Below are 23,492 nucleotides of genomic sequence, written 5' to 3'. Positions count from 1 at the left end.
TTTCGATGTTTAGCGAGGCCGTTATCATTGAATCGAGCGTCCGGTCTAGTTGAATCCAGCTGTCGTTGCGATCTCGCGCATCATTCGAAATATAGTGCACGACTTGGCCTAGTAATCGTGCTGCCTGGCAGAGCAATGCAAATCTACTCATATGAATAGTCATGGGCTCAGATAAGGTGAACCGATCTTCGGGTCTGACAATCTGAGAGAGGTTTAGGCACATTTTAGACCTTGGTGAGCATTGTCACCTACACCTTGATCCCATGCAGCGTCATTCGTTGGTAAGAGGTCGTCTACTCCTGGATCTGCTGTTGCAAAAGGTCTCCCGGGGCAGCCAATGGAAGCGAATCTTTATTGATTGTCAATAAAACAGTGTTTCTTTTGCCTGCGAAGACGAAATTGAAGCTAATAAAACAGTTAGAAGTAACGCACCGGTCCAAAATCACTAATGCCCACCAGACTCTCCTCCTCTCCTCTAACTCGACCAAGCTAAGGACCTTTCTCGTGTTGACCGTTGCACCAATGTTGATGCCAAGAGCATAGGCATAGCGAGCACATGCTCCGATGGTCAGGTAAGCGGCGGGATATATTGCATGCCCCAATTCGTAAAGAGCTAAGAGCACTCCTGCCTGCAAGACTGGAAGTGCAAATATACTCGACCCTTCGACCTCAAGATAGAGGTGTTTTGCAGCATGGTATAGCGGAGTTCGAGCATTTCGAGGCTGGATGGGAGGAAATGCCGTAATTAGTTGGATGCAAAGCAGAAGAAGCACAGTATCCGGCTGCGAGTAAAACGACGACTCTTCACCGTGCTCGTAAAACCGCTTTTTGGATATAAAGGGCATCCACCGATGGATGTGCCTAAAAAACTTGGCTGCGGTGGAGTTAATGGCATTCATGTCCCCAAGTAGATGGAGAAAATGTTCTGGAACCTGGCCAACGGTATACCGTAATTCGAGCTGTCCATGTCGTAGAATGCCAGGATCCAAGAAGAGGATGGTCGGGAAGTCGATGCTGTGAGTATTCACTCTATCGTTATGGGTGAGGAACCCATACCACGGCAGTTCCAACATGGGCGGTGGCGTGAGGATTTGCTGTGGAGCCGAGTATTCGCAAGGTAGCCCCCTTCTGTTTCCAGAACGGTGAGCTTGACGGTATTGGTGCTGCAATAGCATCCCATGGAGGACCTACTTTGTGCACGATCCACATTTAGGCAGTGCTTTGTCACATTTTCTTTTTCGTGCCTTGCATGACGTGCATACTTGCCTCGTTTGCTCGACATTGGGCTCGCTGGCAGGGGTCTGCATTGTGCAATAAGATTCAAGCCATCTGTGAAATGGAAAGGATTGATAGTCAAGGTGGGTGTCAGCCGTCCAAGATTAAAGCCTTGTACGGCGGCCGAACCGCGGCCGCTAGCCCACCGCAGCGTCGGAAGCGAACTTTAGGCGGCAAGGCGGAAGAAAAGGGGGTCTCTCAAGTCGTTTCTCCAATATGAAGCAGTAGTCAAAAACAAGCTGTGTATTCGAAAACCACACTCAAACTATGAGAGTACGACGTGTCAGTGATGATTTTCACAAGAGGGGCCCTTTTGGACGCTGGCGGGAGCCAGCCGGTTAAAGCTATGTATGTGCTCGCAACCCTGGTCTTCGAAGTATGCGTTGTGATGGACAGGATCTAATTTACTCCCTCACGCAGGATCTCGTGTATATAAACACCTGATTTTGTGGCATGCCTAATGTTCGGCTCAAGGTTCGTTGTCAGTCTCTTCACCAGTGTTCTAAGACAGCAACTACTATCTTGACAAAGGTCTCATTATTCGTTATTCCACAATTGCCTTGTGGCCATGAGTCGATACGCTGTGTCCCATGCCAACCCTGAGGGTGCAGGGGATGCCCGGCCAACTGCTGCTCAGATCGTTCGTGATGAAGATCTCGAGGGCAAACATAGGAATAAAGTAATCGTCATTACTGGTGCGACCTCCGGAATTGGCGTTGAGACTGCGTGGGCGTTGTCTGCGACAGGTGCCACCTTGTTTCTCACTGCTAGGGACATGGCGAGAGCTAAAGCTAACCTAGCTGGTCTCCTGGAATCGAATCCTACTCGGATCTCGTTAGTAGAGATGGATAATACGTCTTTCGACAGCGTCCGAGCAGCAGCAGCAACCATCCTGGAAAAATCGAGCGGTCAAATCAATATACTTGTGAACAATGCTGGGGTTATGGGGATTGAGGAGCTCACGCTCACGGCAGATGGCCACGAAATACACTTCGCCACCAATCACCTGAGCCATTTCCTGCTGTTCCAACTTCTGAAGGCAGCATTGCTGGGTAGTTCGACTCCTGAATTTCAGTCCAGGGTTGTCATGGTAGCATCATCAGCCCATCGGTCCAGCACAATGAGCGAAAGCGACAATTATAACTTCCAAAAGGGAGGATATAATTTCGGGACAGCGTATGCGAAGTCAAAGCTTGCCAATATTTATATGGCTAATGAGCTAGATCGTCGTTATGGTCAGATTGGGCTTCATGCAACAAGCCTCCACCCTGGTGCAATCAACACGGACCTTTCAAGACACTTAGGTCCCGAATTTGTAGAGCGGATCATGAGCAACGAAGAACTGCTCAAGATCATAAAGTCGCTGGAGCAGGGCGCTGCCACTACGGTCTTAGCTGCGATCGGCAAGTCATGGGAGGGTAGAGGAGGAAAGTATCTAGAGGATTGTGAAGAAGCAAAGCGAGGTGTGGATGACAATGACGTGTTTGGGATCGGATATGTCAAACAAACTTATGACCCGGAGACTGAAGGTCGGTTGTGGGACGACTCGTTGAAGATTGTCGGAATCAAGGCTGACCCGTGAGGTATGAGAACTTTCTGAGGTATGACTGAGAGGTATCTGAAATGCCTTGGAGAAAACAAGCTCGCAAGGAGCATTTCGATCGGCTCGTAGAGAGCCGTTGGGAACCACACCATCCATAGAGTGACGGTTAGAAGCCACTAATATTTCAATTGAAGTTAGTCAAGTTGCTCACAATTAATCAACTCAGGACCAACCTGTGGGACAGTGGGAAGACGCTTGGATCGTGAACCTCCTGCTCTTCATATGATACAGGGGTCCCTGGGGTTAGGTTTTTGCTCATTTTGCCATTTGTGTGTATGCATGTGTGGGTGCAGCAGTCAGTGGATGGATGGTTAGTGTAGGATAGGCCTAGTTTCTCCGCTTCGTGGTATGGTCTTAGTGAATGAACAGCATAGGAACATAGGCTTTGGATTTTCTTCTCAGTGTTTTAGGAGCGACGTTGAAAAGACTTTGGCCGGCTTCAGGTCATTCAATTTCCAGTTAGTATAATGGCAACAGAATGAGATCAACTGAATTTCATGTTCATTGGTCAGACTCATAAGTTCATTTCGACCACTCTGCAAACTAGGTATCTGAACCACCCATCATTGACTCCGAGTAAGCAAGCTAGCTTTTTGATATTGAACTCAGTCTGGTTGCATGTGAACATGTCGCCATCCAGAGCATACACAAAGATCATATTCACCATGCACCAAATTCTTCTAGTTCATCTGCTTGATCAGAGCATTGATGTTCTCCTCACGGTTACCAAGATCACCACCCTCGATGTAGTGCTTGAACTTGCGAGTGCGGAAGCCACCATTGGGGTTGGATAGCTTGAAGGGCCACAGGAAGTTGTTTGCCTGCTTGAAGTTGGGTCCGACAGTTATGATCTCGTGGATCAAATCCTCAACGCAGACAATGCCGTACTTGCCAAGGGAGTCCTCGATAAGTTGGTTGTCAGTCAGAGGAATGCGCTGCTTGTCGATCTTGCCGTATCCACGCTTGTAGATGAGCTCACGAACAGACTTAAGGTTTGGATAGCCATAAGCGATGTATGGGTTAACAATGGTAAGCATCTCTTGGGTTGCCTTGGTCAACTTGATGAAGACACCATTGTTGATCTGGAGGAGACGAAGAAGTTGGAGAATCTTGCGAGGCTTGGGAGCAATCTTGTTGATACTTTTTCATGTTAGAAAAAATTTGCTACTTCGGCCACTGTGAACTCACCCCTTGATTCTGATCACAAATACAAGCTTTGGTTGCTCATCAACGAAGAAGCTACCTTGCTGCTTGCTCAAACGAGCAAGTCTGATCTTCTCACGCTCAGCATCGCGGTATTCCTTGACGTACGTCTCAGCACGCTTGAAGATGACGCCTCGCTTCTCCTTGTTGGCCTGTGATCGAGAAGTTAGCTTTTCGAATCACTAGAAAATTTCGCGAAGTAGATATGTGTTTCCAGAATAACATGCTCAGCCCCGAAAGATGGTTAACAAAAGCGACAACATCGACCAATGGTCTAGCCGCGTAATGGTATTTATCATCACCGAATGGATTATGGGTGGATGTGTCAAGTGTAACTAACCTTCTTTCTCTTCTCAAGGTTGGCATTGCGCTCGGCTCTGGCCTTCTCCTGACTCTTTCTCTTCTTCAACAAGGTCTCAGGAACCAGAATCTGGTCCTGTGTTGGCACAGATCTGTTTAAGGGGAAGCCATCAGTATGGTCCAAAGGGATATTGAATCGCCGAGTTGGAACTGCAGCTATGGTGCGGCATTCTCAGACTGGTGACTGGCGTAACTCGACGAAATGTATTTGATCAGTGAGATATTGAGCAGACATGAGTGGATACTCGAATGATATTCAGTCAATGTGATCTCATCTGACAACGCCACGACAAAGGTCGAGATAGTTTTGCACTCTGCGACAAGTTCTTGATCGTAGATCCGAGAAGTATGTCTGCACGAGCTCAATATATTTCAAGGAAGAGATTTGATTCTCTGTCCTCAATGCCCCAGCTCCTTTCACCGTAGTAAGATTTCTCAAATTCCAGGTTGCAGGCCATTGGGATAATCGAGCTGGCGCTCTGCACGCGGACCAGCGATAGAACGAACCATATCTGTAGACTCCAAGTATCAGCTGCAAGAGTAGTTTTACTTACGACTTAACAACGGGCTTTGTCATCTTGAATGATGTGGTGTGTTGGGAGGATTAAAGAGTGGACGGAGTAAGGTGCAGATGAAGTCGAACAAATTCCCAAAGTGAAAGTCGAAAATTAGCAAAAACTGCGAAGTGCCGTGGGCCGTTGTGGGAGGCAGATGGTCTAAGCCTAAAGCAGTATAGTTATCTATACCAGAGGTGACGGGAGCTTGGCATCTTGGGCACCCGAGCCAGCAGTTTGAAGGCGAACGAATCATCCTAACTTCACCCCTAGTGAGGTACAGATCAAAGGACATCATCTCAGCGTAGTCAACTACAAAGGAAACTGTATATATACCACAAGAAGTACAGATTTTATAGTGTCCAAGCAAGATGTCGACTCGACGAGGTGTTGGCCTGGGAGCTTTCACGCAACGCAACGCCACCGCTCAATCATATGCTGCACATGGCTCGAATCTCAAATCTGCCAATTCAGCATCTCTCCAAGCACAACTAGAAGTCTTCCAATCCCTGCTCCACAACTTCGCTCTCGAACATGCAGCGACTATCAAGTCCAATCCTACGTTCCGGGCCGAATTTGCACGCATGTGTAATGCTATCGGAGTTGATCCACTTGCGGGAAGCAACATCAAGGGTAAGAAGACAGACTCTCTATGGGCGAAAGTCCTGGGCCACGATGTCAATGATTTCTACTTCTCTGTCGCTGTCCGTGTGGTTGAGCTGTGTCAGTCCACTCGTGCTGAAAATGGTGGTCTGCTCGGCCTGAAAGAATGCTGCGAGAGTATCACTCGAGGCAAAGCCATTGGTGGCGGTCTGCAAGTCTCGGAAGACGACATCGAGCAGGCGGTCAAGTCTTTGGAGCCACTCGGTTCAGGGTTTGCGATTATCTCTATCGCCAACAAACGGTTCATTCGTTCTGTGCCGAAAGAACTTAATACAGATCAGTCTACCGTCCTCGAAGTTTTGCAATTACTAGGAAGCGTGACAGTCTCGCTATTACATTTGAATCTGAATTGGGAAACAGCAAGGGCAGAAACTGTTCTACAGGACCTACTAGCTGACTCTCTAGTATGGGTAGATTATCAATGTCGGGAACCGGAGTATTGGTCGCCACAGGGACTGATTGACGAGAACGATTGAGCTCAAGAACAAGAGCAGTCGCAACAATTGAGAGCGATCCAGACTCTGCATGTAGGTGCCGATCTCCTCGGACGTTTGAGCGACCTATCGCTTGTACTCGTCCTTGAGCACCCATCGACCACGACCGCGACCTCCTTTATCCAGGTTGGCCAGGACCTTCAAAGTTTCTTTAAAATCCATGGTTGCTTGCGGCGTTGTACAGAAGCGGTTGAAGTGGTCAATAAGCATCTGTGTGTGCACGGAACCTCCATGCGCTGTGAGATAGTCCCTAATCAGCTTACCGAAGTCCTTGCCCTGCGGCAGGCTTGGAGTCCCCGACCTGGAGGCTGATGCCGCGGACCCCGAGGATCGTACAGGGCTTGAGGTCCTGGGCGTTGTACCATTGCTTTGAGGTACATTCGCCTGCCGCTGCTGCAGAGTTGACAACAAACTCGAAGACTGAAGTCCTCCACCTCGGCTTCGAGAATTCGTGCTGAAAGCTCGTTGGGCTGTAGTCTCTTGTGGTCGCCCTGATACTCCAACTTGTCCAGTCCACGTCGGTGTGCCTATCGGAACAGTTCGAGCGACCTCACCAGCTCGCCTTAGCTCGTTTGCTGCCTCCGCGGCCACTTTCTTTGCCTCCTTCTCGATCATAACTGGATCAGCTGCCACCTTCCTTGCGCTCTTTCCATCAATGATAGCATCATGCTCAACAGCAGAATGAATCCCTGAACGAGCAAAAATACCTTCCATCATCCTGGCTTCCGAGTTGGTTGCTCCTTCTTCATTGGCCTGCTTCTCCTCCTCAACCTCACCAGCATACTGTTCCATAGAAGAAATTCCAGGTAGTTTTTTGATGTCTACTTGGCCATCAGATGCAGTGGCATCTTTTCCAACCTTGGACTCGGTTGGATGGGCACCATCCGCAGCTCCCGTTGCAGAGCAGTTCACCTGAGCATCCTTGAAAAGTGTGCTTGTCTCTGTGGGGTCGCCTTCGTTGGTGAGACTGAAAAGATCATGCAGGTCGTTCAGATGGAATGTTTGGCGCTGCTTCGGATCTTTCAGAATCTTGTTCGTCAAGAACTGCTTGAAAATCTGTCGATGATAGATTTTTTCCTCGATTGTCCCAGCCGTCATCAGACGGTAGATTGTAACCTCTCGCTTCTGGCCGAGACGCCAGGCTCTTTCACGAGCTTGCAGATCAGTCGATGGGTTCCAGTCTGGGTCGTAGATGATAACTCTGTCGGCACCTGTCAAGTTGATTCCCAGACCACCAACTTTGGTTGTCAAAAGAAAGACATGCAAATCTGGGTCGGTATTAAATTCGTCCACCATACTCTGTCGAGTTGGAATTGGAGTATTTCCATCCATTCGCCTGTACTTGAAGCCCGAGAGCGATCTCACGAATTTCTCCAAGATATCAAGCATGATGCGGTGTTGCGCAAATAGAAGTGTTTTATGTCCCGTGTCCTTCCACAATTCCAGCAAGGATCCCACAACTTGCATTTTCCCGGATTTGACAGGATTGCCATAATCGTATCCGGGCTTGATGGACAGCCGTTTATGATCTGTGAGATCAGGGTGGTTACATATCTTTCGCAAGATATCAACTCCATACAAGACTTGTCGTTTGCCATTCATAATAGCGTCCATCTCTCCGGAGCTGATAAAGTGATTGTATTCTGCACGCTGCAACTTTGACAGTTTGCAGAACAACACTTGTTCGCTTTTCTTGGGCAGATCTGAGGCCACATCAACTTTAAATCGCTGCAAGAGATATGGGCTGATAGCATCTTTAAGAGTCTCAGCACATTTGAATGCTGTTTGCACCTGCAAGTTTGAGGCATTTGCATAACCACCTTGGCGAATAGGTATTTCAAATTGATTTCTGAAATTGACCAACGTACCAAGGCGCATCGGAAAGACGAAGTCAAATAAAGACCATAGCTCGATAAGGTTGTTCTGCATAGGTGTACCTGACAAGATGATTCTATTCGGCGTTCGCAGTTCTTTGCAGTAGATAGTGATGGCAGTATTCGGATTACGTATCTTGTGGCCTTCGTCAAGAATTGCGTACTGCCAATCAACAGGAATTAGCAGCGGAGCATAGGTTTGAAGCCCTGAATAGGTTGTGACAAGCACACCACCGTCTTCTAGAATAGGCTTCAATACTTTCTTTGCAGCTTTTTGAGAAGACGTGAGTGGCTGAGTTTTCCGAGCTGAATCCCACATAACGTCAAGAAGCTTGTCCTCTTTAGTGCTTTCGTTGCGCAGATTGACCATGCCGCTCCCAGATGAGTGCAAGATGGTGACTCGAAAAGGTGGCCACCATCGGTGGAATTCATTGACCCACTGTTTCATAACCGTTGCAGGGCAAACAACAATGATGGGCTTGTCGAGCTTTCTACTGTACTGCAGCCCTGCAAGGAATGAAATCATCTGAATGGTCTTGCCTAAACCCATCTCATCTCCCACAATGCCACCGACTTGTTGTGTGTATAATTCGTGTAGCCATTGAACACCAGTTTTCTGGTAGTCGAAAAGGCTAGGGTAGATATCTCCGGGAAGCTTATAGCCATTGTCGAACAATGTATCGTCGATTTCAGGATGAGGCAGATATGCCTCGTCCTCCCAGGAAACCTCCAATTCTTCTCCTGTCACCTGTCCTTTGGCTTGCTCGTCTTGAGACTGTCCGAGGGAAGCATTTCTCACTCGACGTCGTCTCGTTGCCCATCTTTGTACTCTAGATTGATAAACTGATTCATTGCCGTCGTCCATGCCGCGAAAGTCTTCAATTTCGTCATCAACCGCGGTCGTGGCTCTTCTGCTGGATCTTTTTTGCTTCCCAGTAGTAGATGGCAACTCATCATCCTCATCGTCCTCCAGACCCGACGTAACCTCATCATCGATGGCTCCTTCATCATACGAGGAGTCCTCATCTCTAGTAGGTGTCTTCTTATTCCTTGGTTGAAGACGTCGCCTCTTTGCTGGTCGATCAGACTCAAAATCTTCATCAGGACTAGAATCAGCAAGACTAGAAGCAAATCCGGGCTGTCTCAGATTCCGATGGGACATGATTCTATCACCATTGACAGCAGGTCCACTTTCGGCTAAGTCAGGCTCTTCTTCGGCATCTAATAATGCCCCTTGCAAGGTTGCAGAAGACTCTCCATGAGTGGAGAGACCAAATTTTGAAAACGGGGTAATTTTCCCGGTTCTGATCAAGAAATCTCGCTGAGTCTCGTTCGGAAGTCGTCCAGTGGAGGATGCATCGTTTACTGCTTGTGAGGCGTTGGTTTCACGGTCAGTCATTCGCTTCTCGATCTCAGAAATGTCGTTATCGAGATCTTGAATCTGACCTTGCATGCGGTCAATCTCAAGACGCAGCTTTGATCGCTGAGTGGTGCCAATTGGACGAGATAACTCGTCTCGAGTCTTGCGGACCTGGTGCTGCAACTTTTCCTTTTGACCGCGAGTTTTCTCTAATCTGTGCTGGTCTCTTTGGGTGGCCTGTTGCAATAGAAGCTTGTCCGCCTCACGCCCAATATCTCGTTCGAGGTCATCCTGATCTCGGACTAGTGCGTCGAGGTTTCGAAGTCGCACCGTTTCAGCAGACCCATCATGGGAAGGCCCAGGTTGTGGCGCAGCGCTGTCCATGTCCATGTCTAGAGATGGTCCACTGTGACCGTGTTCATGTTGCTGAGCCATTGTGTCTCGAATCAGAAGAACAGATGATAGTAGGAGAACTTCTCCAATAGGCCGATGTCGTCATCAATGACCGAGGCAGTGTCGTTGTCTGTCTCTGTCCAGGGTTCACTTCTGATTCCCAAAAGTCCACAATTCCATTCATAAAAGTGGGTGAGTTTGGAAGTGAAAAGAGTAACAACTCAAGTGGCGCGTGGTGAGTAGTAAATGAGTAGAACTAGAACTGGTGGCGAACAATTGGTGTGAGGAAGCAATGATCAGACTGGAACAGACTTGAGGTTACCTGCGTACAGTAGAGGGAAGGTTGAGAAGTTGTCACACATCGACAACCACGAACGAGTTATGAGGAAAGACTGCCTGAGCCATCCACGTACTCGTAGTGTTCAAGAAGTGTCGTTCACACTTGCTCGGAAACAACTGAAATACTTGTGACAACTACCGAGTAGAGTTAGTAGTCATCTGAACGCGAGGCCATGATTGGCAAGCCCGCTGGTGAGGAAACAGGCTCCCGCCTGGTATTAAAACAAAGTAGTACTCCTCCGTAGCAGTGGCTTATCAACCAACGCTCAGCCGTGATTTACTCCGCCGTATCGAGAACAAAGCCGCACAACACCAAGTTATCGTCTGACAGAAGGCCCTTACTCTTAAAACAGCCGCGAACATGCCGGCTCGTCCACAGTCAGACCTTGCACCAAGCCTACGTACCTACCTTTAGGTAGGTGTGGGCTGTGTTGGTGAGAGCTGAGTCTTTCGGGCATGTTTTGGCTTTCGGCCCCTGGAAGGAACCTCACGGGGGAAAGAGTCCAAGCGTGCTGGGGACAAGACACCTTCCAAAGTGGCGCCCAGGGTTTGGAAGTATCCGCTAGCGAATTGATCGTACGAGTCCTCTCTTTGTTGGCGAACCCAGGCACGCCCACCCTCAGGCCTCAGGCTCAGGCTGCTTTCCCGTAGCCGCTTCAATGCCCAACTTCCACTAACTTGACTAGTAGCCTGTAGGATCTCTAACTGACGAGGATTGAGTGAACAAGTCACAGGTGTTACAACTTACAACTCACTACTCACTCCCACATCCTGAGCCAAGGGACCTCTCATCTTCACTACAACACCTTTATTTCTCGACAGCAGCCTTCACCACATATCTTTCTGCTGCCTGCTTCCACCCCCTGGAGGCTTCTCTGGTTCGTTTCGACTTTTGTTATCTCGTTCCTTTTCGACTACTTCCACCGCCTGACCTTCGGATCCGCGATCAATCATATCCAGGTTCCACGCAAGCTCACTTCGTCCAACCTCTGGACCTTTACTCTCCGTTGATCGACTTGCATCTATTTCGACATTACCCTCGCGTTTGCACATCATGGCTCAATGTTGAGCTTCTAGATTGCTCCTATCATGCCTGCAATTCCACCCTTATTCTCTCAGTCCTTCTCGACTGCGCTTACGGAAGCCTCCTACCCACCCTTCCAGCACCTCTGAAGGCAAGCACCAGCCACGTTACGCTCCTCCGTTTTCAGGACTCCGACGAAACAGAGTTATCGGACTACGAATATCGCTGTGCGTTAGTGGTGTGGTTCCTAACTTGATGGGCGCATCCGCGTAACTCACTTCACTCGCCTCGAGTCAACCAACAACACCCGCCAAGAGAGAAATACCTTTTCGTTTCGTTTGCATCTCGGCGACTTGCCTTTTCAAAAACCCCTTCGCTGGATCACCAGACTAAAAAATATGTCTTTGAACTCGACTTCAGCCAGCCAACCGCACGGCTATGAGCATAACGGGGAAATGGATGTGCCCATGGAAGATGCCGACCCGTACAATCGTACAAAATACCCTCCTCGCCCTGCCCATCAGCACCGTCTCTCCACTCAGTACCTCCCCGAGGCCTCTTCGGCAGCACAGCGCTACTCTCCTATGAATACTCAGCCCACGGGCCCCGCCTATGCTACGAGTCCCAAAGCGCAGAATCCTAGTAATTTCACGTATCTAAGCCAAGCGCCTTCTTCGCGACAATCTCCCACTCGACAGAGCAGTTACCAAGCAGACCGTTATGGCGAACCGCCGACTCCAACGAGATACCCCTCCAACTATGGAGCAGGGACGCAGAATTCTGAGCTCAGTCCCGAGTCCTTCTATCCACCGAGTGCTGGAAACGGGAGGCCAGCCCCAATGTCAAGACAACATTCGCAAATGCAAGGGCTCGGTCCGGTTCCAAGATTCAAGAAGGTCAAAAACATGCAGGAACTAAATCCCAGAGTCAATGCACAACCACTCTATCGCAGGGCCAATCCAGAAGGTGGATTTATCAGTCCGTTACAATCGTTGACAACCTATCTACCAGCCACATACAGGATTTGCAATCCCAACTTTAAGTACGAGTCATCCAGGAACCCCAGGCGGGTCCTCACCAAGCCCAGTAAAGGGACAAAAAATGATGGCTACGATAACGACGATAGCGACTATATCCTCTACGTCAACGATATTTTAGGAAGCGAGGAAGCTGGCCATAAAAATCGGTATCTCATTCTTGATGTTCTAGGTCAAGGTACTTTTGGTCAGGTTGTGAAATGCCAAAATCTAAGAACCCAAGAGGTCGTAGCGGTGAAAGTGATCAAAAACAGAACTGCGTATTTCAATCAAAGCATGATGGAAGTCTCTGTCCTCGACCTCCTAAACCAGAAACTCGACAAGAATGACGATCATCATCTTCTACGGCTGAAGGACACCTTTATTCATCGACAGCATCTGTGCCTCGTTTTCGAGCTCCTAAGCGTCAATCTGTATGAGTTGATCAAACAGAACCAGTTCCGAGGCCTCAGCACCACCCTGGTCCGTGTCTTCGCCCAGCAATTACTCAATGGCCTCACTCTGCTGAACAAAGCACGCCTGATTCATTGTGATCTGAAACCCGAAAATATTCTCCTGAAAAACCTGGAAAGTCCCATCATCAAGATCATTGACTTCGGTTCTGCCTGTGATGAACGGCAAACCGTGTACACCTACATCCAATCACGTTTCTATCGGTCCCCAGAAGTGTTATTGGGGTTGCCCTATTCTTCTGCGATCGACATGTGGTCCCTTGGCTGCATCGTGGTGGAGCTCTTTCTTGGGCTCCCTCTTTTCCCAGGCTCTTCAGAATACAACCAAGTTTCACGCATTGTTGAGATGTTGGGAATGCCACCCGTATGGATGTTGGAAATGGGAAAACAATCGGGCGAGTTTTTCGAGAAGACCACTGACGAGTTCGGCCGCCGAACGTATCGCTTGAAAACCATGGAGCAGTACGCACGCGAGCATAACGTGAAGGAGCAGCCAAGCAAAAAGTATTTTCAGGCCACGACACTACCAGAAATCATTCGAAGTTATTCCATGCCTCGAAAGAATATGAAGCAAGCAGAGGTGGAAAGGGGTATGGCATCATTCTCATTCTTTGGAGCCTATGCTGACAGTTGACAGAAATGAACAATCGCGTTGCTTTCATTGATTTTGTTCGGGGCCTCCTCATGATTAACCCCTTGGAACGATGGTCTCCGCAACAGGCGAAGTTACATCCTTTTATCACGCAGCAAAAGTTTACACAACCATTTGTTCCACCAATGAACCTCAAATCGCCTTCGTCAAGTAAGACTCCTGCACCCGGTGTGCAGCAACAACAGCAGGCAGAAGCTCTGAGCAAGCAACGTGCTGCACAAGCCGCCCATGCTCAGGCCCAAGCTGCCCAGGCTCAGGCCCAAGCCCAAGCTCAAACTGCCGTTCAGAATGCGTACGCAATGCAAATGAGTCCCTACCCCCAGTCGCAAGCTCCGCCAATGTACAATACTATGTATCCTGCCCACCAGCAAGGAGCTCCTCCACCCTATCCAACGCACGCAAACAATTATGCTCCTCCGATGGGAATGATAGCTCAGCAAAATTCTCAGATCAACCCCGCCCACTATTCTCACCAACAAAGTCTATATGCTCAAGCCACTCAAAGAGCAGGACGGCAACGTGCCTCAACCATGGATCAACAGCAGGCCGGGATTCCTGCGGCTATACAGCGTGTTGCTAGTCATCTTGATCCTAATGCTCCAATCAGGCTCCAGCCAAGCCCTGCGTACTATCCTCCTCCCGCAGATGGCTATGTTGATTCTCCCTCCACAGCACGGCGACGTGGCAGCAGAAATCAAAGGAATCGTGACTTCATCCGAACGTTGGAGGATGGAGCCATGGGTGATACTTTTATGACGAAGACACAATGGCATTGAACAGTTTGAATTAACACAATTACGGGCGGAGCATTCTGACCAAACGCGAAGAGATGAACTTCGTCTGCTACGAATAGCCATTTTTTTGTTGGAGCCTGGGAAGTGGCCACATCTCGCTCAGGGAGCATGGCTTTGAAAATACAGCAGACAAGCTATCAAGGCAGCGAAGCAATGCCAATCCAGAGCGTTGCTACGTTGTGGGGCTCGCTCGAAAATTTACCTGCCACCGATCAGACTTGAAAACAGTGCTCGCAGTTCTCCCATGGTGTAAATTGATTCAACGCTGCAAGGGAAACCCCCGGCTGCCCGCCGATAGGAAATGACTCTAGAGGATCTCACGAATCTCCGGTTGGCGAAAGGAAGTCTGGAACTACTTTGATTGTGGAGTTCGGAAGATTGACCTGAATGCTCGGAGTCGAATTCTAAGTGCTATGAGCAAGATTGATGCATGATGCCGATCAGGAACTGAAAACTTCACAAAGGGACTATGTTCTCAACGATCAAGGTGGCAGGAAACTAAGCGTGACAGGCAGCTGGGCATGACTTCGGAATGAATGGATGATGCCACCAGCAATCGTCAATGATGGCCTCTCCAGTCCCGAATGCGTCATTTGTATAATGCACGGGAAGCTGTTGTTTCGTAGTAACTCTCTCTGAGCACGGCGTACAGTAGTGCAGTAGATCTACGAAGAACTATAAGTAGTGATGGTTGGGAACGACCCGGAGTAGCAGAATTGGTGACCTTCAACCAAGACAGTATCGAATGGAATGTCATGTGATGAAATACTCACGTGACAATTTCAAGTCTTGGCAACCTTTGACAGAGACCCACCAAGCTGCGGCCAGGCGGCGAAATCACACAGAGTTTTGATGCCGCTGTCTCGACACACAACCACATCCCACTGTGCGGCACGGCTACACACCCATCATAGACTAGTTAGCCAAAATGTCTTCTCGTTTCTTTCACGGCGGAGACAGCGACAGCGAGTCTAGTTCCTCTGACGAGGAGGAACTCTACGGCGACCGTGAAGCAGAATCCGAAGAATCTGAGGAGGAGGAGGAAGAAGAGGAGGACTCTGATGAAGAATCTTCTGAAGATGAAGGCCACGGAGTTGGTGCGAGCCGATTCTTAAAGCCCTCTGGCGGCGGTGGCGCTGAGGACAGCGACGACAGCGAGGATGAAGACCGAGATCGAGTCGTCAAGAGTGCAAAGGACAAACGATTCGAGGAATTGGAAGGCACTGTTAAGTTGATCGAAAATGCTGAGAAGATTAATGACTGGGCTGTTATCTCTACAGGTTGGTGTTCCAAACATTGGGAAACTAAAAAAAAAACCCATCTAACCGGTGTTCAGAATTTGACAAAATGAATCGACAAGTCGTGAAAGTTCTCCAGCAGGGCACTGCTCCTAAAGTCTACATCAAAATGATTGCCGACCTTGAGGATTTAATCAACGAAACCAGTGAGAAACAAAAGACAGGTGGCAAGAAGATGAACCCAATCAATGCAAAAGGTTTTAATGCCATGAAGCAAAAGATCCGAAAGAACAACAAGGACTACACAGTCGAGGTTGAGAAGTATCGAGAAAACAAAGATGAGTACATGGAATCGGACGAGGACGATGAGCCGCAAGAGGTTGAACAGAGAGTCAGAAAAAGTAGAGTGCAGCGCCTAGATGATCTGGAGGCCGCGATCGACGAAGAAGGCTTTGCTACCGTCGGGCGTGGAGGCAAAACACTTGTCTACACCCCTGAGAGCATTCTTAAGCATCTTCGAACGATCATCGAATCTCGTGGCAAGAAGAACACTGACCGTACCGAACAAATTCGAATCATGGAGCGACTCTTGGAGGTGGCCAATACTCCCTACCAAAGAATCCGTGTCCTCTTAACGCTTATTTCGACCAGATTTGATGTCACCACTACTTCTGTCCAGAACTACATGTCTCAAGAGTCGTGGCGTGCTGCCGAGCGGGAATTTTCCTCTCTTCTGCAGACTTTGGAAGACGAGCCTACCTACATCGTCACAGAGGCCGCGGATGAATGGGAAGATGATGAGAAATCGCCCAATCCCGGCCCGACTGAGACCTTCAAGATTCCCGGCAGTGTTGTTTCGCTTGCAGAACGTCTCGATGATGAGTTGACACGCTCCCTCCAGCAGACTGACCCCCATACAGCCGAGTACATTGAGAGACTTGGTGATGAACAGCTTCTCTACACTGATATCGTCCGAACCCTCATCTACATCGAAAACGTCAACAAGAAGCTTGAGAAGTCGGAAACCCGGCAAGATAATATCAACCGAACCACCATCAGGCGATTGGAACATCTGTACTTCAAGCCTACGCAGGTCGTCAAAATCCTTGAGGAGAGGGCCTGGGCGGCGCTACCATCCAACCTTAATTCCGAGCTCACTCCTCGAGGCGAATATACGGAGGTTGCATCACTTGTGCAGAAACTCTGCAACCACCTGTTTGAGATGAGCGAAGGTATTATCCGAGCCCGTGCCATGCTTTGCCAGATCTACTTCCTCGCATTACAAGACGACTACTACAAGTCTCGCGATTTGGCACTGATGAGTCACTTGACGGAGAACATCTCTTCTTTCGATGTCAGCACTCAAATCCTTTTCAATCGAACTCTGGTTCAAATCGGCTTGTGCGCTTTCAGAGCTGGTCTCTGTTACGAAGCTCAGGGCGTCCTGCAAGAGATCTGCGGCTCTGGTCGCCAAAAGGAGCTTCTCGCCCAAGGCGTGATTCTTCAGAGATACGCAACGGTGACCCCCGAGCAAGAGCGTCTCGAGCGTCAACGACAATTGCCTTTCCACATGCACATCAATCTCGAACTCCTCGAATGTGTCTATCTCACTTGCAGTATGCTGCTCGAAATTCCTCTGTTGGCACAGACTGGCTCGTCTCCCGACGTCCGCAAGAGGGTCATTTCCAAAACCTTCCGGAGGATGCTCGAATACACTGAGCGACAAGTGTTCCAAGGCCCACCTGAGAACACCCGGGATCATGTGATGCAGGCAGCTAAAGCACTTGCCCAGGGTGACTGGAAGAAATGCCAGGAACTAATCAGCAAGATTGCCATCTGGGATCTACTAGGCAGTGATAAGGACAAGGTCAAGGAGATGCTCTCAGCGCAAATCCAAGAAGAAGGGCTGCGGACATACCTTTTCACCTACGCCCCATACTACGACACACTCTCCCTCACGACGCTCTCTGGCATGTTCGAGCTCGACGCCAAGCAGATTGCAGCTGTAGTGTCGAAAATGATCTCACACGAGGAGCTCGCCGCGGCGCTGGACCAGGTTAACGACGCAATAGTGTTCCGCAAGGGCGTCGAACTATCTCGCCTGCAAAGCCAAGCCATCACCGTGTCCGAGAAGGCCATGGGCATCCTCGAGTCGAATGAGAAGGTCCTCGAGACCCGGACGGCAGGTATGGCAAATGCCTTCCAGCGAGACCAGGGACAACGTGGAGGTAGAGGTGGACGAGGCGGCCGAGGAGGTGGCATTCCGGGCGGCATTCCTCGCGGACAAGCCGGCGGGAGAAGGCCTGGCAACCAACAATTCAGTGGTGGCGCTTTGGGCGGTGCGATCAAGGCATGATTGTGGCTGTGACTGCCCATGTGGTTATGATGACGATCCCAAGACCAACGCAGTTTCTCAACATCCATACAGTAAGTTTGCCCTCGGGTGCCCCAAAAAGGGTCGCGGGCATGCGGGAACGTCACTCGCCTTCTTTTTGCTCCAGTCCCCATCCTCCCCGGTCCATGACCTTGTTTGGTTTCGCAAACACTCGACATGGGTAGCCATGTATATGAGGGTGGATACTATTAGACAATGAAATACCAATTTGAAAAGTTCAACCCACCCTCTCTTTGCCTCGCTTGTATACATATACAAGCCAGAATGTCTCTTATGAAAGAAAAGGCTGGGTTTATTTTGCTACAAGCTATCTAGAGTTCTATACCGTTCGAGGTCCCCTGGGGGCAACCCAGGTGCGACCCAGTGTTACTGTCCCAAACCACCCGTGGTAGAGAGCACCAGCACAGCACCATGTTTGCTTCCGTTGAAACCCGTCTTGACAGGAGCGTAAACGAGGCGTTTCGGATAGGGCTACAAGAACTGATATATCTAATCCCTCTCGTCGTTGGGGAGGGCGCAGCGATCGGCATGTGGGAGTATCCTCTAGCAACGGGCGCCTGGGCTGGTGCAGATCAAAGCGGCATTCTTTCTAGTTTAAGAATGCGTCTCGGCGAAGAGGTAACAGGGAATCACAAAAGTGGCTGAAAATTTGTATTGCTTTTTGTCCTTCATATCATGTCGAAGTCATAGTTGGACCTGGGGGCTAAGAATAGCACGTACAGTGATCGTTGCTGGCTGGGCAAAAGGTAGCTAAAGGGCTCCTCCATCATTGTTTTACTGTGTTGATATCTACCACGCGCTCACGCCACGACTCTGCAAATCATGCATGGTATTTGGTGTTTGCGAGGAAAACAGTGCTTGCGGCATATGTATCACAGCTCCTCTAGGGGGAACCTTTCACTTCAAGCCGCCCTTGGCCTTGAAAGCGGCGATCAATCCGGAAGTTGAGGAATCGTGGCCTGCGCCTGCACCTTCGGTCTCGAGTTCTTTCTGGATCTTCTTGGCCAGGACCTTGCCGAGTTCCACGCCCCACTGGTCGAAGCTGTTGATGTTCCAGACAATACCTTCGGTAAAGACCAGCCATTCGTAGTAAGCAATAAGGGCACCCAGTGTGGCAGGGGTGATCTTGTCGGCCAAGATGTTGGTGGTAGGTCGGTTTCCGAGGAAGGTCTTGTGGGGGACGAGCTCTTCAGGGGTACCTTCGGCTTTGACCTCTTCGGGAGACTTGCCGATGGCAAGGGCTTCAGCTTGGGCGAGGAAGTTGGAAGCCAGCATTCTCTGGTGCACTCCTCCCTCAACGGGGTTGTGAGAGTTGGCCGCGAGGATGAAATCGGTTGGGATGAGCTTGGTGCCTTGATGCAACAGCTGGAAGAATGAGTGCTGAGCATTCGTGGCGGGCTCGCCGAAGAAGATGGCACCGGTGGTGTATTTGACATATTCGCCGGTGCGGGTGACTGCCTTCCCGTTGGACTCCATGGTCAATTGTTGCAGGTAGGCTGGGAAGCGGTGGAGATATTGGTCAAATGGAGCGACAAGGTGGGTTTGGGCACCAAAGAAGTCGGAGTACCAGACACTCAGGAGACCACCAATGACGGGGATGTTCTCCTTGAGAGGGGTTTTTCGGAAGTGCTCATCAACAGCGTGGGCACCGGACAAGAACTGGTGGAAGTTGTCATAGCCAATATAGAGAGCCACTGACAATCCAATGGCGGACCAGACTGAGTATCTTCCACCAACCCAGCTCTCGAAGCCGAACATGTTCTTGGTGTCAATGCCAAACTTGGCCACCTCTTCAGCATTTGTCGAGAGCGCAACAAAGTGTTTGGCAATGTCCTGCTCTTTTGCTGATTTGAGGAACCACGACTTGGCAGTGTTGGCATTGGTTACGGTTTCGGCTGTGGTAAAGGTCTTGGAGGCGATGAGGAACAGGGTTGTCTCGGGGTCAGAATCTCGGAGGGCCTCGGCGATATGGGTGCCATCAATGTTGGAGACAAAATGAAGCTTCAAACTTCTGTCTCCATAATACTTGAGAGCTTCGGAGACCATGACAGGGCCACTAGAGAGGTCAGGATATGAAAGAGGCGGGGCTGGGATAACAACTTACAGATCAGATCCACCAATGCCGATGTTGACAATGGTGGCGATCTTCTTGCCAGTGTAGCCCTTCCATGTTCCACTGCGGACTTGCTCTGTGAATTCTTTGATATGATCTAGGACAGAGTTGGTCTCCTCCACAACACTCTTGCCTTCAACGGCCATGGGCTCATTTGTCACATTTCGGAGAGCAGGGTGGAAGACAGCTCGGTGCTCAGTGAAGTTAACTTTCTCGCCAGCGAAGAGGGCATCTCGCTTCTTCTCGAGCTCAGCCTCTGTTGCAAGGTTGACAAGGAGATCAATAGTCTCCTCGGTGACGAAGTTCTTGGAGAAGTCGAAGAGGATCTCTGAATTGTCGACAGGATTTTTGAAGACTCTTTTGAACTTCTCAAATCTCTGTGGGTCCTTCTCGAATGCTTCCTTGAGAACAATATTGCGGCCGACGGCGTTGTGATGGTCAACAAGGGCCGACCATGCTTTGAGATCGGTAGCTTGTCCGAAATCAGGCATCTTGTGTGGAAGTGCGCAGGTTCTGTTGGAGGGTAAAAGGGACCTGGTTCTGTATCTTCAATCAGCTGTGGGGGAAGACAAAGATGAAAAGTGAGGAAATGCAACAGAGACAGAGAGATTCTGCGAGTAGGTATATAATGGAAATGGAAATGGAAATGGAAATGAAGGACAGTGACCTGAAGTGGGCGAGAGGTGGTGAAACGCAGGAAGTCACGGCACAGTCGGACTCGACAAGCCCAGACCAAGATTTTTCCTAACAACTTACAATCTAAAGAATCTCAATATATATATATTTTTTTTTCTGAAGAAAAGAGATTGAGGACCAAGTGTAGGGCCCAAGGATGGAGTGGGTTGTGTTTGAAGCTGAGAAAAGCAGTGGTGGACAGCTTCTTTTTTCTCCGTCAAAGGTTTGTTGTGAAAGCGGTGGTGGATGGAGGGGCAGAAGTGACGAGCAAGAATTACGTATGAGATGATGCAGAATTGGATTCACGTTGTCTTGCAGGGGTTGCCGTCTGGGCCGCGGAGGTTCTGGTGCGATAATTCGCTTGGGTGGAGTGGGAGTGTGTGTACACTGTACTGTAGTACGGAGTACTGTGTGGCACGCTGTTGAGAATGAGACAAGCTCGACGGGCTCAGGGTCCTCAGGATCGGGATTGGGATGGATTGCCCCGCTGCGCTGCACAAGACGCCAACGTCTGATTATGGCCGCTTACTCCAGACGCTCTGCTTCAGTCATCAGCGTACGGATGATTCATCAATGTTGCTCCAGACATCACGTACACACGTCCGGAAAGGCATGGGAAAATAGGCTATTCTTCTGAGCATAACCTGTCTATTGTTTTCCACAGCTGAAACCCTCGCCCCACCACCAACAATACCTGATCAATATCCATTACCAACATAGGAAACCCGTCTAAGCTTCACACACCCTTCCAACGGCCCACAAGTCCGCTTTGCCATTGGAGACCATGAACCACTTCCAATGTCAACCCCCCATCATCCGATCTTTGTGACTAGACCAACAAGGCCGCCATAAATACCAAGCACCCCAAAGAAAATACTGACGCAGGAGATTGACTGGAAAGGCCGGCTGCCACGCCCTGGAAGCCCGAGATCGTGGGGCTAATGGTCGGCTTGGGGACTGTAGCATTGGGGGCAGAGGTGGCTGAGTGTCTGGAATAGGTCACGTTGGTGAGATGCATAGTCGAGGTAGTCGTGTTCAACGCCACCGTCGTGTTGTTGTAGGTAGGGACGACAGCAGACGTGGTAAGTGGAAGACCCGTGGTAGCACTGCTCAAGCCACATGACCCAGCTGTGGCTCTGACTGTCACCGTGTTGGTTTTGGTCGACGTGACAGTAGTCGTGTAAGTTCTGGACTTAGACACAGATGATGTGGCGCTGGACGCCTTTGAAGAAGCAGTCTTGGGTGGTGCGGTGGTGGTAGTGGTGGCGATAGATGAATGCGAGCTGCTGGAGCCAACCCCTCCGGTTACGCCCTGGACCTTGCTGCTCTCATCGCAGCTGCTGTCTTGTCCTCCCTGGTGGTTCGCACGATCAGGGGTCGAGTGAGCGCCAAGGGCCAGAAGGACCAGGGCATAGAGAAAGACGGTAAGCGAACGCATGTTTGAGACTCTGGGGTAGCCTTGTGGTGGAATTGCAAGTAGAGCAGATAGAGAAACGAGTGTCTCGGCCAATCGCTCGGTGTAGATGATGAACCTGGAGAGCCTGGAGATCCATGGCCCTGACTGGGATATTAATATTGGCACTGTGTAGATTCATTGTGCTAGAATTGGTTGTAGACACAAAGGACCGATTTCGCGCTGAACTGGATAAGCCGTGTTCATGGGAGTGGAAATTACAGATGGTAGGACAGACAAAGGGAATCTTGTTGGAGAGGTGGCAGTGCAGTGGAATAATCTCGCACAAACAGTCAAGATCTTAACAGACGATGAGAGAAAATATACAAAGCCTCTTCGCTTTGAGCCCGCCCGCTATGCTTACAGGTGAGTATCTGGGCTGGTAATTGGAGCATGAAAGAAGCCAGAATGCTGCATCATGACGATGGCGAGCTTCTCGGGCATTATTGTCACCATCGATTCCAGTTCTGAGCATGATTTATCCAATGCTAGATGGGTGGGAATTGTTTGGTGCGTGGATAAAGAATACATAAGTACATGAATACCCATGTACATCAAATATCTCAGAACAGACTCGGTCGTTTGCGGATAGTCCAGTCTGCATTCAAATGCAACTGAGGAAAGTTGAGTATTGACTTTGAGTGGAACATGGAGTTCAGCTGTGGCAAGCAAACATGCCCAGACCCAGAGAACGGGATAAATATGCCAAGACTGCCAAGCAACGTCGACAAAAACGTGACAGGTCTCCCAGAAGCACGAATGACTCCGCATCATCCGAAGATGGCCGCAGACTTTCTAGAATCACAGCCTCCCGCGAGGCAGACTACAGACCGAAAGAACAGACAATTCTCTATCTGTCTCATTGAGCCAGTGATGTGCATTTCGAAGACTCGGTCCCTGTTTCGGACTCCCCCTGGCCTTGCTTCTACTTGGCCAATGCCTGCAGTGATTTGCCACCTTTATCTAGGCGCCTGGCAATTAATTCGCCGAGCCGCATCCAACTCGTCTCGCCCGCGCTCGCCCCTAGCATTTCCTCTTTCTCTCTAGCTTTCTGACCGATGCACCCGTCAGCGGCCCCACGAGGGGTCTAGATAGACATCAGGCTTAGATCGCCTTTCAACCGTCCAATGGCGGGCATTCTAAACACCTCTTTCAAAATTAGGTGTTACCTCTAGTACGATCGGTTGTGAGGTTGAGCGTGCAAAATGCCCCCTCAAACATCAGGCATTGGACGAGCGCCCATATGAGGCAACTGATGCGAGATACGCCCCTCCAAGTGCCCAACTACGAGTACAGTAGTACAGAGAGCATGAAGTTGAAGACACTCCGTACCATCTGGAGGAGAGACGCCGTGCAAAGGGGACTTTCCCCCTCCTTGGGATCCTTAGAGGTACGCACCTCGTCCGTTCTCCATCCCCCGTGCGCCCTTTGCCCATCTAAGCTATGTCCGTCCTTTTGACTTGACTAGCTCGTGGAGTCGAGAGATCTCCCCCCAATCTTGTGTTTGTTCTTGAAATCGTCGCTCATTTTCTCTTCATTTC

The 23,492-nt window shown here is 49.7% G+C and overlaps 9 protein-coding genes across 9 annotated transcripts; 4 read left to right on the top strand and 5 right to left on the bottom strand.

The window, feature by feature from the left end:
• Window positions 1–293: 293 nt before the first annotated feature.
• On the bottom strand, window positions 294–1,307 carry A1O9_04547 (uncharacterized protein; the record flags this gene model as incomplete). The annotated part of the gene is made up of 3 exons (XM_013406837.1): window positions 294–405; window positions 433–1,128; window positions 1,192–1,307. 3 exons carry the CDS (start codon window positions 1,305–1,307, stop codon window positions 294–296), a joined length of 924 nt encoding a protein of 307 aa, XP_013262291.1.
• A 536-nt stretch (window positions 1,308–1,843) lies between these two features.
• On the top strand, window positions 1,844–2,857 carry A1O9_04546 (alcohol dehydrogenase; the record flags this gene model as incomplete). The annotated part of the gene is made up of 1 exon (XM_013406836.1): window positions 1,844–2,857. One exon carries the CDS (start codon window positions 1,844–1,846, stop codon window positions 2,855–2,857), a length of 1,014 nt encoding a protein of 337 aa, XP_013262290.1.
• Window positions 2,858–3,558: 701 nt separating this feature from the next.
• A1O9_04545 (60S ribosomal protein L7) lies at window positions 3,559–4,676 on the bottom strand (the record flags this gene model as incomplete). Its single annotated transcript, XM_013406835.1, has 4 exons — window positions 3,559–4,018; window positions 4,067–4,233; window positions 4,422–4,517; window positions 4,620–4,676. The coding sequence occupies 4 exons, from the start codon at window positions 4,674–4,676 to the stop codon at window positions 3,559–3,561; spliced, it is 780 nt and encodes a 259-aa protein (XP_013262289.1).
• Window positions 4,677–5,366: 690 nt separating this feature from the next.
• Window positions 5,367–6,134, top strand: A1O9_04544 (uncharacterized protein; the record flags this gene model as incomplete). Its single annotated transcript, XM_013406834.1, has 1 exon — window positions 5,367–6,134. The coding sequence occupies one exon, from the start codon at window positions 5,367–5,369 to the stop codon at window positions 6,132–6,134; it is 768 nt and encodes a 255-aa protein (XP_013262288.1).
• An 84-nt stretch (window positions 6,135–6,218) lies between these two features.
• Window positions 6,219–9,821, bottom strand: A1O9_04543 (DNA excision repair protein ERCC-6; the record flags this gene model as incomplete). The annotated part of the gene is made up of 1 exon (XM_013406833.1): window positions 6,219–9,821. The coding sequence occupies one exon, from the start codon at window positions 9,819–9,821 to the stop codon at window positions 6,219–6,221; it is 3,603 nt and encodes a 1,200-aa protein (XP_013262287.1).
• A 1,719-nt stretch (window positions 9,822–11,540) lies between these two features.
• A1O9_04542 (CMGC/DYRK/YAK protein kinase) lies at window positions 11,541–14,059 on the top strand (the record flags this gene model as incomplete). The annotated part of the gene is made up of 2 exons (XM_013406832.1): window positions 11,541–13,221; window positions 13,269–14,059. 2 exons carry the CDS (start codon window positions 11,541–11,543, stop codon window positions 14,057–14,059), a joined length of 2,472 nt encoding a protein of 823 aa, XP_013262286.1.
• Window positions 14,060–15,005: 946 nt separating this feature from the next.
• On the top strand, window positions 15,006–17,671 carry A1O9_04541 (eukaryotic translation initiation factor 3 subunit C; the record flags this gene model as incomplete). Its single annotated transcript, XM_013406831.1, has 2 exons — window positions 15,006–15,357; window positions 15,414–17,671. 2 exons carry the CDS (start codon window positions 15,006–15,008, stop codon window positions 17,669–17,671), a joined length of 2,610 nt encoding a protein of 869 aa, XP_013262285.1.
• A 936-nt stretch (window positions 17,672–18,607) lies between these two features.
• A1O9_04540 (glucose-6-phosphate isomerase) lies at window positions 18,608–20,314 on the bottom strand (the record flags this gene model as incomplete). The annotated part of the gene is made up of 2 exons (XM_013406830.1): window positions 18,608–19,766; window positions 19,815–20,314. The coding sequence occupies 2 exons, from the start codon at window positions 20,312–20,314 to the stop codon at window positions 18,608–18,610; spliced, it is 1,659 nt and encodes a 552-aa protein (XP_013262284.1).
• A 1,013-nt stretch (window positions 20,315–21,327) lies between these two features.
• On the bottom strand, window positions 21,328–21,936 carry A1O9_04539 (uncharacterized protein; the record flags this gene model as incomplete). Its single annotated transcript, XM_013406829.1, has 1 exon — window positions 21,328–21,936. The coding sequence occupies one exon, from the start codon at window positions 21,934–21,936 to the stop codon at window positions 21,328–21,330; it is 609 nt and encodes a 202-aa protein (XP_013262283.1).
• Window positions 21,937–23,492: the final 1,556 nt, after the last annotated feature.

Source organism: Exophiala aquamarina, assembly GCF_000709125.1.
Source record: "Exophiala aquamarina CBS 119918 chromosome Unknown aczIA-supercont1.3, whole genome shotgun sequence".
NCBI lineage: Eukaryota > Fungi > Ascomycota > Eurotiomycetes > Chaetothyriales > Herpotrichiellaceae > Exophiala > Exophiala aquamarina.
This window is presented reverse-complemented; position numbering and strand designations above follow the sequence as displayed.